Source organism: Coffea eugenioides, chromosome 2, assembly GCF_003713205.1.
Source record: "Coffea eugenioides isolate CCC68of chromosome 2, Ceug_1.0, whole genome shotgun sequence".
In the NCBI taxonomy this organism is placed as follows: Eukaryota; Viridiplantae; Streptophyta; class Magnoliopsida; order Gentianales; family Rubiaceae; genus Coffea; species Coffea eugenioides.
The window spans coordinates 75270093-75284668 of NC_040036.1; the positions used below are offsets into that span (position 1 = coordinate 75270093).

The following is a 14576-nucleotide window of genomic DNA, read 5'->3' on the forward strand; positions in this document are numbered from 1 at the left end:
TTGGGGAAGAACTGAAATTTGAGGGTTTACAGTGAAAAGTTGTAATATGAGATTATAGGATTTTTTTTTTTGGAATAATAAGAGTTGTGAAAAAGGATTTTTGGCTTCTATCAGAGTACTAGAATACAAGGTAAAAACAGAAGGATAATACAAAATAAAGGAAACAGATGTTGCTAAAAAAATAAACAATATATTACTAACTCAAAAATAGAGATGCAAACAGATGTTTCCAGATTTGACTTACACGTTAACCCCCTCCACCCCCCACAAAAAAAAAAAGCCAACTAAAAAATTCGGTCCAATCAAACTCCCAAAAAAATAAAAATGTCGAACCATTCAGGCTAACTGGTTTTAACTTCTAAACAAGTTTGCTGAATTTCCCTTTCTTCTAATTGTGTCTGTATTGCTAATGACCATTACTACTAGCCATTTATTTCAAGTCTCATAGGCCTGGAAATGTAAGAGCTTAATCCCTTGTTTGTTTTCCGTTGAGTCTAAATGAAAGCTGCAAAAAACATGAATTAATTTGGTGTTCAAAACTTTTGTAGTTTCAAGTAAACCGATAGTTCAAATTATACATGGATGACAATTCGAAGTGTGTTCCGCTCCTTCAAATTGCAGTTGACGATGCTAGTCTATCCATTTAGGGGTAAAAATCAGTTTTAAAAATGGTATATAAAATACCTGCTTTGATCCCCTACTCCAATTGTTTGGTAGTCTTGGTTGTCAAGTCATATGGTACCATATTGAACTTTGCAGCTCCTATGCGGATAGAAAAGATGAATTTTTTAAGAGAATTAAGAGTTCCTTTTACAATTTTATCTTGCCTAGGTTGCTGTTTTAGCTGTGTTCATAACTAATAGCTACCAGCTCAATCGTTCTATTGATCGTTTGTATTGCCTGTATTTGCTTAATGTCTATGCCCCTTCATGTCTCTAACCTCTTTCTGTAAAAGTTGATGGAAAAAGACATAGTTGATAGAGCTTACACACACTGGAAAAAAGAAAATTGACATGTATATTTCATTGGAAGAGTAATTTGAAGGAGAGGAAAGAGTGTAACGCATGTTTGAAAAGTTTTTTTTTTCATCCTCTTGCTCTCGTACTGTATATGTGTGATGCCATTTCGTGTGGAATCTCTTGGAGAAAAATATAGTTCATATGGTTTGTAGTAGGAAGAAAATGATTTCCCATCCATGAATATGTACATATCGTACATAAAAAGGAAAACCTTGATTATCAACGTCCTCTCACGAACTTGATCTTCCCGTGCAAGTGATTTTGTAGATCATGAAGTTAATTGGAGAGAATAAGGAGGAGAAAGAGAATCATACTTCCCAAAAGGTAGGTATAGATGCTGAAAAAATTAGTGTCTAACTAAATTTGTCATATATGGTCGAACTGATCATATATCGTAGAACTACATTGGTCATACAGAGCCCAACTACATATTATGGCCAAACTATGGTAGTCTCTAACTACATTGGTCATACATCACTGAACTACATATTATGGCTGAACTATAGTTTGTGCCCGAAGCCATAGATAAGGCTTATCTCAAAATTAGGAGAGTTGTTATTAATTGACAAGTGAACGAACTATCAAATTTATCCTTAGTAACTTCATATATAACATGAAATAATCACCAAATTCTTATCAAGAACTCATGGGATAATGACCAGATAGTCATCTTTATCAGGAATTCATGAAATAATCATCAAAGGGTTCGTTCATTATGATCCATTCATGCTCATGGGATGGTGACCAGATAGTCATCTTCATTAGGAACTCATGGGATATCATCAAAGGATTCATTCATATGATCCATTTGTTCGTATAAATACAGATACAAACCAGATCATCTGATACTCAATCAACTCTTTACTTCCTTTTTAAAATTACTATTTTTAAAAAATTATCAATAACTCGAAAACTGATTTAACTCTCTTAGAAACTGACTTGATCTTGGGGATTAGACACCAGTCCTTTGACAACCAACTTGATCCTAAGGATTAGACTCTAGTCCTTTAACAACCCCTTTCCTCACAAGGACTAGACCCCAGTCCCTTGACGACCCCTTCCCTCCGATCTTTGACAACTCCGTCCATCCGGTCTTTGACAACCCTTTTTGTGTGCAGGTTATATTCATGAACTGCGGTCCTTTAACAACCCCTTTGTATGTGGGTCATATTCATGAACTATGGTCCTTTGTATGCAGGTCATATTTATGAATTGATTAGTGTATATAGGTCACAATGATGAACTGATCAAAAGGTTAGTTGATGTGTTCATCTCATTCTAATAGGTCTTGGTGGTAATATTCTACCTCGTAGGGTCCTGATGATCACAAGATCAAGATTCCAAGGTTGATCAATGTGTTCATCTCATCCTGACAAGTCGTGATGATAATATTCTATCTCGTGAGATTTTGATGATCACACAATTGGTCTTCTTGTGGGGTTTTTATAATCACACGACTGGCTTGTCAAACGCACATCACCCAGGTCGACCTGGTGAAGTGCCTAGGTCAGTTTAGGCAAGCATGGTTGTCTCAACAACTCAACTCACTCGGCTAAACCATCCAAATCAGTTCATCCCATGATTTTTTTCTATTTTTTTAGTAGCCATTCCATTTTTTCTTCTTTGAATTCTTCGTATACATACATGCATCAACAATTTTGGGATTGCCTTTCACAAGGGGAAGGGGAAAAAATAATAAAAACAGATTGAATTATCATTACAAAATTAAACAGAATTCTTTCTCAAAGAAGTCGCTTGTCAAAAAAGAAAAAGAAATTTATCCCTTAAATGATTACAACTGCTTTGTCAAAGATCTCAACACAGAAACTATCTTGATAATAATAGTCTGTTTAATAGCATACGGCTCCACGATATCAAGCTTCAATATAATCAATGATTTTTATTTGACAGAATTAATCCTAGCTAGTGAGTTGAAGAGTGCAAACTATTTTTCAGTGAAAACAAATCCTAAGACACCATGTAACCCTAGACGCACGTAGATACTTTAAACTAACATAATTAAACACGAAAGATGAGAAACTGTACGAGAATAGCCTTGTAATTGGCTCCTGAACTACCTCGCCACAAGGCGGGTTGCAATTGGAATGTATCCATCTTGAGAAAAAATCAATAAGGGGCATAATACCTGGAAGATTTTTCCGCACCATACCGACCTAACCTAGAGCAAGAAATACTTTTTGGCAATGCCGCCTTGTAAACTCTTCCACCACAATCAAAATTATTGTAAAGTGGCCTACATCCATTCGAGAGCTTATAATTCTTGGTGTCACAAAAATTGGGTCTATTGTAACTTACCTGGTGCTCTTGAAACCTGCATGATGTCGGTAACATCATTGGGTTTGGAGAAACCCCTACCTGCATGACTTTATTATTTACAAGACTAGATTTACCCAAGTATTTTTCTTGGTAATAAACTGTCGGAAGCCTCGGCGATTTGAGATTGGGAGAGGAAGTTAACGTGGGCTGTGATTTGATTGAGGGCTTGTCTTGGTACTGCCCAGAAATTGAGAATTTTAATGTTCTGTTGAAGAGAGTTACGAGGCCAGAAAAAAGTTTAACAGCATATTCAGCTGCTTCTTCTGTTACATATTCTGCAAAGGCAAAACCTCTCAGCTTATCAGTTTCTTTATGCCGAGGAATATTCAAGTTCACCACTGGCCCTGCTTGAATGAGGATATCATACAGTACCCTTTCCTTCACCCTTTCGTCTAGATTTCCTATGTAAACAGTGCATCTACAGTTGTCAGCCATCCTCCAAAGGAAAAAAAAAAAAAAAACTGCTGATTCTTGGGAGATTTGAGAAATTGAACCCTAAGGGGGAGTGTTAAGAATTTAATCTTGAGATGAACTATGAAAATTTTGGAAACCTGTAGTCAAGCGTGGATAAAGAGGGTCAAATTTATACTATTTGTCGATGATAGCGTCGGAAAGAAAGACTTCTTGTTCGATATGAATGCTGAGAGGAAAAATGTCACCGACTTTAAATCCTTTTCAGTTTGGGATCTAAAATCATGTTGGTTGCGCTGCATGGATTTGATAGCATGCTTCCTTTTAACGGGTTATATTTCCTTTTTTTCCACCCCCCATTCTTCAATGAGTTATATTTCTTCTTATAGAACGTTTTTTTTCCTCTAGATTTTTTTTTGGATGTCACATAGTATCACTTCTTTCAAGGGGTTGTTTTCTCTTGTGATGGTGATCAATCTCTTGATGCTTTCATAGACCCACATCACCTCATATCACTCAAATTAGATATTTTTTATATCAGTTTTTGGTTTGTTAGCTACCAAAAAATAGCGTGAACACGTAGTGTTTAATATGAACTACATCTTCATAAGGAAAAATTTTTGAAACCTCTCTTGAGATTTCTTTCGCTTTTAGAAATTCTAATTGCTACCTTGCGCCATGGTCACATAGTTTATTTTTGATCCTCAATGATGTCCCTCAATAAACTGAGTTCTTGTGATAACTTGATGAAAACATGCTTGTTCTTTAAATACTATGCTAGTGAATGTGCTCTTATGCTATTTGATGATAATCACAGATGACTTTATCTATAGAATACCTTCATTTAAAATAGCATGAATATTTTTTTGGCACATATGTTAGCAAGAAAAATCCGTTGCCTATCAACTGCTCTTTTCTGGGCTTAACAGCCATTTTTGTCCTAAATGGCAATTTTTTCTTTTTTCGTTAAATTGGCACCTTCCTCACAAAAAAGTGTTAAATATTTTTTTCATACATACAAGGGACGTAAATCTGGAAGAAATTTATGTGTCAATACTTTGCTCCACTTTCAAAGCCACTTTTTTTGGGCTAAAATTGTTATCAAACATGTTATTTAAGGGTATGCTAGTGTAATTTACAGTATTAGAGGGTATTTATCTAAAATTCTCAGAAACCTTGAAGGAGGTTTCTGAAATTATCCCTTTCATTGATAACAACCACCTCATTGACCATGTTTTTTTTTTTTTAATTTAATATCCTTCCCACCCCTCCTTTTATTGACAACTTTAGCATGAGGAATTTGTGGCAATCTTCACGGATCTTATTCACAATTCAAGTGATTCACAACCTCAACATGGTTTTCTTAGAGTGTTGTTAATGCATTAAGCGAATATGTCTTTGATTGAAAATTAATATTCCTAATTGAATGAAAGAAATACTCCTAATTGACTTGAGGTATAAATCAGGGATCAAAGCATTTGTCAGTTACAATTATGCCTTCCAACACATAACTCATATTTTCTATAGAACTATCACAAAAGCTGTAATTTTTGAAGTTAGAGAACTCTTATCCATTATTTTTCCTTTATTCACTACCTTTTCTATGTCAGTCGTTATTTTATCAAGTTATAGTATGTGTGTAACTTTCAAAGTTATCGTCGCTGCCATGCTATTATTATTCATTTTTCTATATAGACCTTGTTATGTTCAAATTATATCATTACATATACCATTTACAAAATCCGTATTCAGAAATAAACAAACAAATTTTGCCTATTAAAACTTCCATTGGATTGCAGGGCAACATAGTACAATATTATTTCCTAAAATTTTCTTTTCCTTCCTTGCTCGACATAGTTTTCTTGGTTTCTGATTTGTGATTTCAAACAAACCCATATACAATATCCATCAATTTATGGTACGCTCGTGGAACAAAAGTTGAAGGGTTTGTGTAGCGAGTATCTGTATGTAATTTAGGTGTTAAATTTTTAGAAAAATAAATTTAATTAGAGAAAATATATGAATGCGAAAAAATGTAGTTAAAATTAGTGTATAGAGTCAGACGCAATTTAGATGTGTTAATGCGCATAAACACCCATCAGAAAAATTCAAAGTTTAATAAGGAATTGGTGTTAAACATAGATTATATATGATCTTATAAACTCAGAAGCCATTTTGTTTAAATTCTATAATCACTATCCTATGGATATGATAAATTAGAGAATGGCAATAAATTTAATAAAAATCCATGGAGAGTATGGCAACTTTACAGTAATAAGTTTTAGTAATATATTGAGTGTTTAACAAATAAAATCATCCTTTTTAATAGCTAATTATGAAACTCGAATTCTATGTATGAATATGATTGACATTGAAATACATTTATGTTTTGTTTTTGAAACCACCTTAGAGTCTTGAGGCTCAAGGAAAGAGCAGAAAAAGGGGCGGAAAGTTGAATCATATAGTTATTAAACCCCGATTCAGCCCGGTCCGGCGGTTGAATTGGTCAAACTGGTGGATCGGTCATGGAATCGAGCTGGTTTATTAATTGGATCGGAGTTGCAGATTATTCGTTTTGAATCGTATGACTTGGGCGATCGAATTGGTGACCTGCTAAACCCGGCAAGTTTTGAAAATTTTTCTGCAATTACCTTTTTATCCAATTTTTTTAATTTAACCAATCACACCAACATGGGCATTGTTATCTTTTTGACAATTAGATGAGAAAAATTGAAAAGGGATTTGAGAATTAGGGTTTTTCCTTTGTTTGACATTTAGATTTGTGTATAATATCAATATGAATTCATAAATAAGGAACACATATGGATATGGCTTGTGTGTATGAATTATAAAATATGAATAAGTTAAGACTTGTTGACATTTAAAAATTTTTGTACTTATATTATAATTTATATATTTATTTAATTATATTATATACTTTTTTATTATATAGTGTGATATGATGGTTTAACTAATGATCTGTCGGTTAAACCACTGACCCGTCAACCCGATCCTCTTGCCGGGTTGGTTTTAATAACTATGGGTTGAATTATATTGGTTAAAAGAATCCCCTATGAGGCAATCTGAAACGCGAAACAAGCCATGAGCACGCCACATGATTCTAGAGTAGAGGCGCCAATTCAAACGGTCATATCTTAGAAAATAAAAATACATCTCAAATACCTCTACTAATCAGCTCAGTTTATAGCTCGACAAAACTCATATCTTAAAGCTTTTAGCCTCACGTTTAAGTCTCAAAAACCTATCAGATTTGCGCGGAAATACACAGGCACAAGGATATATGAATTTGACAAAGCTAAATGCTATTAAACCAACTTTTCAGGGACAAACCTCTTCAAATATAACCTTAAATACATCGATCTTAGATGCCCTTTTGCGCAAATGTTTCAATCTAAGTCAATTCAACCAGATTCTTTCACAGATGATCTCAACTGGGTTTTTCAGAGATACATATGCAGCAAGCAGAATTGTCAAGTTTTCTACTGATTCTTCATTTGTTCATATCGATTATTCTCACAGAATCTTTAGTCACATTGAGAACTCAAATGGGTTCATTTGGAATACCATGATGAGAGCCTACATTCAAAGAAATAAGCCCAAAGAGGCAATCTTTTTGTATAGATTAATGTTGAAAAATAATTTGATTGTAGATAATTATACTTATCCTTTAATGGTCCAAGCTTGTGCATTGAGGTTAGTAGAATTTGAGGGAAGAGAGTTTCATGATCATGTGATTAAAATGGGTTTTGATAGTGATGTTTATGTGCAGAATACTTTGGTTAATATGTATGCAGTGTGTGGGAACGTGAGGGATGCAAGGAAGTTGTTTGATGAAAGTCCTGTAACAGACTTGGTTTCGTGGAATTCGATCTTGGCTGGGTATGTTAAGATAGGGAATGTTGAGGAAGCTAAGATGATATATGATCAAATGCCTAAAAGGAATACAATTGCGTCTAATTCAATGATTGTGCTGTTGGGTAGGTGTGGTAGGGTGAGTGAGGCTCTTCAACTGTTTAGGGAAATTGATGAGAAAGATTTGGTCTCCTGGACAGCTTTGATATCGTGTTATGAGCAAAATGGCCTGTATGAAGAGGCTCTGAAGTTGTTTGGTGAGATGTGTTCTAATGGGCCTGCTCCTGATGAAGTTGTGATGGTGAGTGTGCTCTCTGCTTGTTCACATCTGTATGTTGTTAAAACAGGGGAATTGGCACATGGTCTGGTTATAAGAATTGGTTTTGAATCTTATCTAAATCTCCAAAATGCTTTGATTCACATGTACTCTTCTTGTGGAGATCTAGTGGCCGCGGAAAAGTTGTTTGATGCTGGTCGATTTCTGGATCAGTTTTCTTGGAACTCCATGCTTTCTGGCTACTTGAGATGTGGCAGAGTGGAAAAAGCTAGAGCTTTATTTGAGTATATGCCTGAAAAGGATGCTGTTTCATGGGGTGCAATGATCTCTGGGTATGTCCAGCTTGGTCAATTTTCAAAGACTTTAGAATTGTTTCAAGAGATGCTGATGAAGGATGTCAGGCCTGACGAAACAACTCTGGTTAGTGTGATTTCAGCTTGCACCCATGTGGCTGCCCTTGACCAAGGGAAATGGTTACATGCTTATATAAGAAAAAATGGACTAGATATAAATATCATTCTCGGCACCACCCTTATTGACATGTACATGAAATGTGGATGTGTGGAAAATGCAGTGGAAGTCTTTACCGGCATGAAAGATAAGGGGGTTTCCACTTGGAATGCTCTAATTCTTGGCTTAGCAATGAATGGTCAGGTGGAAAGATCCCTTGAGATCTTTGAACAGATGAAAATAAGTGAAGTAGTACCTAATGAGATAACATTTGTGGCAGTTCTTGGGGCTTGTCGACACATGGGCCTAGTAGATCTCGGGCGTGGTTACTTTGAGTCGATGACCAAGATATACAATGTTGAACCTAATATTAAACACTACGGCTGCATGGTTGATCTTCTTGGACGTGCGGGCCTTCTGAAAGAAGCTGAGAAGCTCATTCATAGTATGCCTGTGGTGCCAGATGTTGCAACTTGGGGTGCCTTGCTTGGAGCTTGTAAAAAATACGGAGACAATGAAATGGGAGAAAGGGTGGGGAGGAAGCTTATTGAGCTTCAGCCTGATCATGATGGCTTCCATGTATTATTGTCCAACATATATGCTTCGAAAGGTGATTGGAATGATGTTATGGAGATCAGAGGGACAATGATGCAGCAAGGTGTTGTTAAAGTGCCTGGTTGCAGTATGATTGAAGCCAATGGTGTTCTTCATGAATTCCTGGCGGGTGACGAATCACACCCTCAAATGAAAGAGATTGAGATAATGTTAGATAAAATGGCTAAGAGACTGAAAATATTAGGTTATGCACCTGGTGTCAATGAGGTTTTCTTTGACATTGATGAGGAGGAGAAGGAAACTACTTTGTTTAGACACAGTGAGAAGCTTGCTATTGCCTTTGGACTTATTGCAATTAGATCACCAACACCAATAAGGATAATGAAAAACTTGCGAATCTGTAGTGATTGTCATGAGGCTGCAAAGCTAATTTCTACAGCTTTTAATCGTGAAATTGCGGTGAGGGATCGACATCGTTTTCACCACTTCAGAGATGGTTCTTGTTCTTGCATGGACTATTGGTAGTAACATATGCCAGGATGCAGAGAATCAGTTAAAGAGAGTAGGCTCGAAATGTTATGTATAAGTTACTGAATGGCTTGGTCTTCCTTGCTTCTGAGAATATGCCAGCATTAACATAATCATTTGTGGGTTTACCATCACAAGTGAAACTAGAACTAGTGGGTTGTAAATTATACCGAGCATATGCTTTGAACGTGCCTTGGATCTTCTGTTTCTTGTCCTCATAAGATCGGCTCGTTGGGCCTTGGCAAAGATGGAAAGGCATGTATTTTTTAATTTCTCTGCCCTACACTAGTTCCGTTTTCTTTTGTCTTCACCCTCTGTGAGGGCTTTCCCATCAGTGTCATTATTTTGTATTTAGCTTGTGCAGGTTGCCATTGAGCCACTATGACTTCCATGGAGCTTGTTGAAGAACATTTTGGTCAGACTCTTTGCAGTAGGTATGGAAGTCCAAAATTTCTTGTTTATTTCAGTTGCTAATTTTGTCATCAGTGAGCAAAAATTAGGTTGACTGAAAAGTCTTCTGATTTCTTGGATTACTTATGATTGTGTAACGCCGAGAGAGATAGATCTAACAGAATGAACATCTGGAGACTAAATGTCCTGTGTTAAAGTGGTACTTCTAACTACATGAATTACTTGTCTCTGAAATTATGAGATTATAGACCAAAACAGTTGATAATATTGATTCTTTGATATTAAAAAACATCCATATTTTACCAAATCTTATTGTAGTTGTATCTGATTATCATGGCTTATGGCTATCTAGGCTGGTTTGAAAGATGAACGCTCTTGAATTCTGTAACAGACTGCATTCATCCTGACACTTGTTTCAAATCCAAACGTAGGAAACTATCCCTACAGGCTACACAGCATTATCATAACCAGAAAATTCCTGCAGATGCAGCATTCAGCGAAGCACAGGCATTGAATCATTTGCAAATCCTCTAGCAAGAAAAGTGACAGAATTGGCATGCTTGTTCTTTTTCAAATTGCATCAGCTAGCTCAATCTCTTCGTTAATAGCTAATGTTGTAGGAATGAATGTTTGAAGTGTCCTATATGGTTTTAGCCCCTCCCACTCACCAACAGAAATTCGAGAATGATCAGAGGGCAATATAAAATCCCAGACTAGCAATTGCAAGTCTCGCAGGCTGTTTTGCTCAATTTGGACGTTTGGTTTTTCCTCTTATTTTGGTAAACAACAGCATTTTAATTAAGAAAAAAAAAATAAAGCAGTTTAACGAGGATTAATTACTGTCTTCCTAGAAAAAGCAACACCCCTCAAATCATCCAAAAGTAGGGGTATAAAGTCAGGGCATAAATGATACAAAATAAAAGATTCCAGTAGACTTCCACCCAGCTTAGCCAAAGCGTTTGTGCAGCGGCTGGCTTCTCTATAGTAATGCCTCAATGAGACCTGAAGGAATTGTCCCACGCGTATTCTGCAATAAGTTAGAATAGGAGAGAATTCATGAGTTTCAGTATCAGTATTTGATAACATATTGACAATAAGTATGGAATCCATTTCAATTTCCAATTTGGAAATATTATGTTGAATGGTCAGAAAGTCTCATTCCCTGTTAAATCTATGCATACACAAAGTTTCATTCCCTGTTAAAAGTAAATTTATTGAATCAGAAATTTGAGCTTTTTCTTTTCTGATAAGCACTTATGCAAGCCGCTGTGCTCTCAAACTAGAAACAGTTATCCAAAAGAGAGAAATCCAAGAACAATACAAGCTTTTATCTCGAAATATAAACCAGTGTACAGATGAATAATTAAAAGTGATTATTGTCAATTTGTTATGTGAAGATGATACAAACGGGCATCTGGGGTAGAACAATGATCGATCCATCTAAGATTATGTTGTGTTTCTTAGAATTTCGCAGGGAGTGGTAGGAAACATCTCCCTTTTCAATTAATCCTTGTGAGAACTTCCAGAATCCTGCTGATATATTTAATCTCCCGTGAAGATGGAGCTTCTTTTGTAAAGCTTTTAGCAACTCTCGTCTGTCAAACGGTAGAAAACTGACGGTTCCATCTGTTGGCCATTCTTCTTTTCATTCGAATATCTTGAGGAGTAGGGAAAATGCTGTTTGCCTGTAATGCTCGTCAGATCACAACTGATTCCTGCTGATAAGTTATTTCCCTTGAACATTAAGGCTTTCTCTTAGCTATGCTCTTACTATTTCATGCCTCATCAAAGGATTTTTGTCACAGTTACATCACGATCCTCCATGGCTTTTCCAAATTGCAACCATCACGTCCCATCTTCTAAATCATGTAGAAAATAATCTAATTCAGGAAAGTATCCAGCATCCTTCATATGCTGTAGCAGCTTTTCTAGAACCCTGTAAACCCATTCCATATGAGAACCCACCTTATCTCCAGCAACAAAACAATAAATTTCATTCTGCAGTTCAACCCAGCTTCTCCCTGTCTCTTTCTTGTTCCCCAGTCTTCTCATTAATTTCCTAGCTGCTGCAAACTCTCTCCAGTTTCCATCAGCAGCACAGAGGTTTGATAACGTGATGTAAGTCCCTGCAATACCTGGCCGCAGTTCCAACACTCTACTTACTGCTAATTTTCCCAATTCTGGACGTTTATGCATTTTACAAGCTCCAAGAAATACAGCCCAAACAGTTTCATCAGGCAGAAAAGGCATACTTTTGATTAGCTCATAAGCCTCCTCAACCCTCCCTGCACGTCCTAGCAAATCTACCACACAACCATAAATCTCCTGCTCTGGCTTGATATTGTAGTCATGAACCATTGATGTAAAGTACCTTAAACCTTCTTCTACTAGACCAGCATGGCTACAAGCACCCACAACTGCCATAAAAACAATCCGATCAGGCATAATCCCAGACTTCACCATCTCATCAAACAAATCAACAGCTTCCTTTCCATAACCATGGCTGCCGTATCCTATCATCATAGAGGTCCAAGAAACAAGATTTTTAGAAGGCATCCGATCAAAAGTTTTACGAGAATCCATGATGTTGCCACACTTTGCATACATATCTATCAGAGCATTATCCAGTTCTAAGTTTCCTTCAAGGCCTCTTTTAACAATTAATCCATGAACCTGTTCTCCAAAGCTCAAGACTGCCAAATTAGCTACAGCAGCCAAAATGCTGGTAAATGTGAAGCAGTTGGGACTAATACCTTCTAATTCCATTCGGGAGTATATTTTGAGTGACTTGTTAGGATAAGACTTCTCATATCCAGCAATTAAAGTATTCCATGTTATCAAATCTTTCTGAGTCATTACATGGAAACAGACATCTGCCTCGCCTAAACTACCACATCTACAGTACATGTCCATGATGGCATTCATTACAGGTGTATTGGATTCGAACCCATTCTTGACCACTATTGCATGGATTTGCTTGCTGTGCATATATGAGCCGATTGAGGTACAAGCCCTAGCTGCAATTGAAATGCAATACGGATTCAGCTCCTCTCCTGCCTGTCCACCAAAAAGACACAAAAGAAGGTGACAACTTAGACTTGCTGCGTAACAACTGACAAAAAAAAGATTTAAACATCATTTGCAGATCATGACTTACACTACAACTTATCCCTCAACTGCATCTGTTAGGCGGAATCCCCCAAAAAATAAATAATAATAATAACAACAACAACAACCACCAACACCGAGCAAACAAACAAATAAAACAAAAAAAACTAATTCAACTTCTTTCCAGAGCTTGAGGCATATAATCTAGAAGAGTAGGCTCATGATCATCTATCACATTCCGTTATTGTAATAGCATGTTTATGTTGCTGTTCGTGGATAGCAAAAGATTCAGAGAAAATACGATACTTTGATATAAAATGATACGCACAGTTTGATCATCTTCTGATTTCTTATTTGCCCACTTAATTTGTATAACTTGATCATCTTCTGATTTCTTATTTGTCCACTCTATTGAGTCAAATATAGGGAACACATCCTTGACAACATTCTCACTTCATGTATACTGATCGTTTTATAGACCACCCACTAAGATTCTAGCCGTCTTATTTAGATTTTTGTTACATTCAGTGATGACAAGTGTACACCCCCTCCTTCCCATTTTAGTCTGAAATTCTTTCTTATGAAGAAAGAGACCATACAAAATTGGGATGTAGAGAGTGCATACCAGTAGCATTTGCCTAAAAACTTGAAGTGCACCATAACCATCATCCTGATGAGTGTATCCAGCAATCAATGTTGTCCATGACACAGCATTCTTTGTGCCAATTTCCCCAAACAACACGCTTGCCGCATCCATATTCCCACAACAAGTTGCATACAAGTCCAGAAGTACATTATCCACGTAAATGCATCCAGGCATGGCATATTTGATGGCCAAACCATGAACCAAAGAGCCACAAAACTGCGATTTCATGCCTTTACAAGCCTTCAGCGTGCTAGAAAACGTATACTCATTAGGTACCACGCCTCTACAGTCCCTCATCATGGCACAAAACAAACTCCATGCACGCTTGTGAAAGCTACAGGAATTATAACCGGAAATCATGGCCGTCCATGCAACTACATCTTTCCTCGGCATTTCATCGAACAATATCTGTGCTTCTTGTATTTGGCCATTTTCAAAGTACGATTTGATGATGTTGGTAGCCAGATATGAAGGGGGTTTCGGTAAAAATGGCGGGCTCAAATGGGTTGCTTCGGTTTGTAGCCAATGAAGCGAGTTCCTGATTGTCTGAGGGATTTGATGGTTGAAAATGGTGGACACCCGTTTTCTTGCACTCATCCGTAATGCATTATTGTACGTTACTTTTACACTATCATATGGTGTAGAAGAAGTTGGACTTCTTCGCCAACTTCTTCTGGAACAGGACTAAGAAATGCAGCAGTTCGCAATAAATATTCTGTTCAAACAAAGGAAACGCCGCCAAGGACAAAAATTTCATTCTATTTCCACCTTTCCCTATCTACCACCGCCCTCATTCGGATGGCACATTGGGATATCAAAACTGAGCAAGATTTTGCTTTCGCTGGTCTCCCAAGTCCTAATAACAGGTCTCCCTAGAGTTGGAGCTTACGCCCATAGGGCACAATAGAATTGGAGGTCTACTATATAACGCTAGCAGATGACACTAGACGAGAGAATCATT

The 14576-nt window shown here is 36.8% G+C and overlaps 3 protein-coding genes across 3 annotated transcripts; 1 reads left to right on the forward strand and 2 right to left on the reverse strand.

Moving 5' to 3' along the window:
• Positions 1 to 3146: 3146 nt before the first annotated feature.
• Positions 3147 to 3791, reverse strand: LOC113760273 (RNA-binding protein 7-like). Its single transcript, XM_027302828.1, has one exon. The coding sequence runs from the start codon at positions 3789 to 3791 to the stop codon at positions 3147 to 3149; it is 645 nt and encodes a 214-aa protein (XP_027158629.1).
• A 3562-nt stretch (positions 3792 to 7353) lies between these two features.
• Positions 7354 to 9697, forward strand: LOC113763940 (pentatricopeptide repeat-containing protein At1g08070, chloroplastic-like). Its single transcript, XM_027307937.1, has 2 exons — positions 7354 to 7667; positions 7770 to 9697. The coding sequence occupies exons 1-2, from the start codon at positions 7354 to 7356 to the stop codon at positions 9445 to 9447; spliced, it is 1992 nt and encodes a 663-aa protein (XP_027163738.1). The 3' UTR covers positions 9448 to 9697.
• A 1471-nt stretch (positions 9698 to 11168) lies between these two features.
• On the reverse strand, positions 11169 to 14212 carry LOC113763323 (putative pentatricopeptide repeat-containing protein At1g56570). The gene is made up of 2 exons (XM_027307093.1): positions 13595 to 14212; positions 11169 to 12918 (listed from the first exon to the last, which is right to left on the reverse strand). The coding sequence occupies exons 1-2, from the start codon at positions 14210 to 14212 to the stop codon at positions 11707 to 11709; spliced, it is 1830 nt and encodes a 609-aa protein (XP_027162894.1). The 3' UTR covers positions 11169 to 11706.
• Positions 14213 to 14576: the final 364 nt, after the last annotated feature.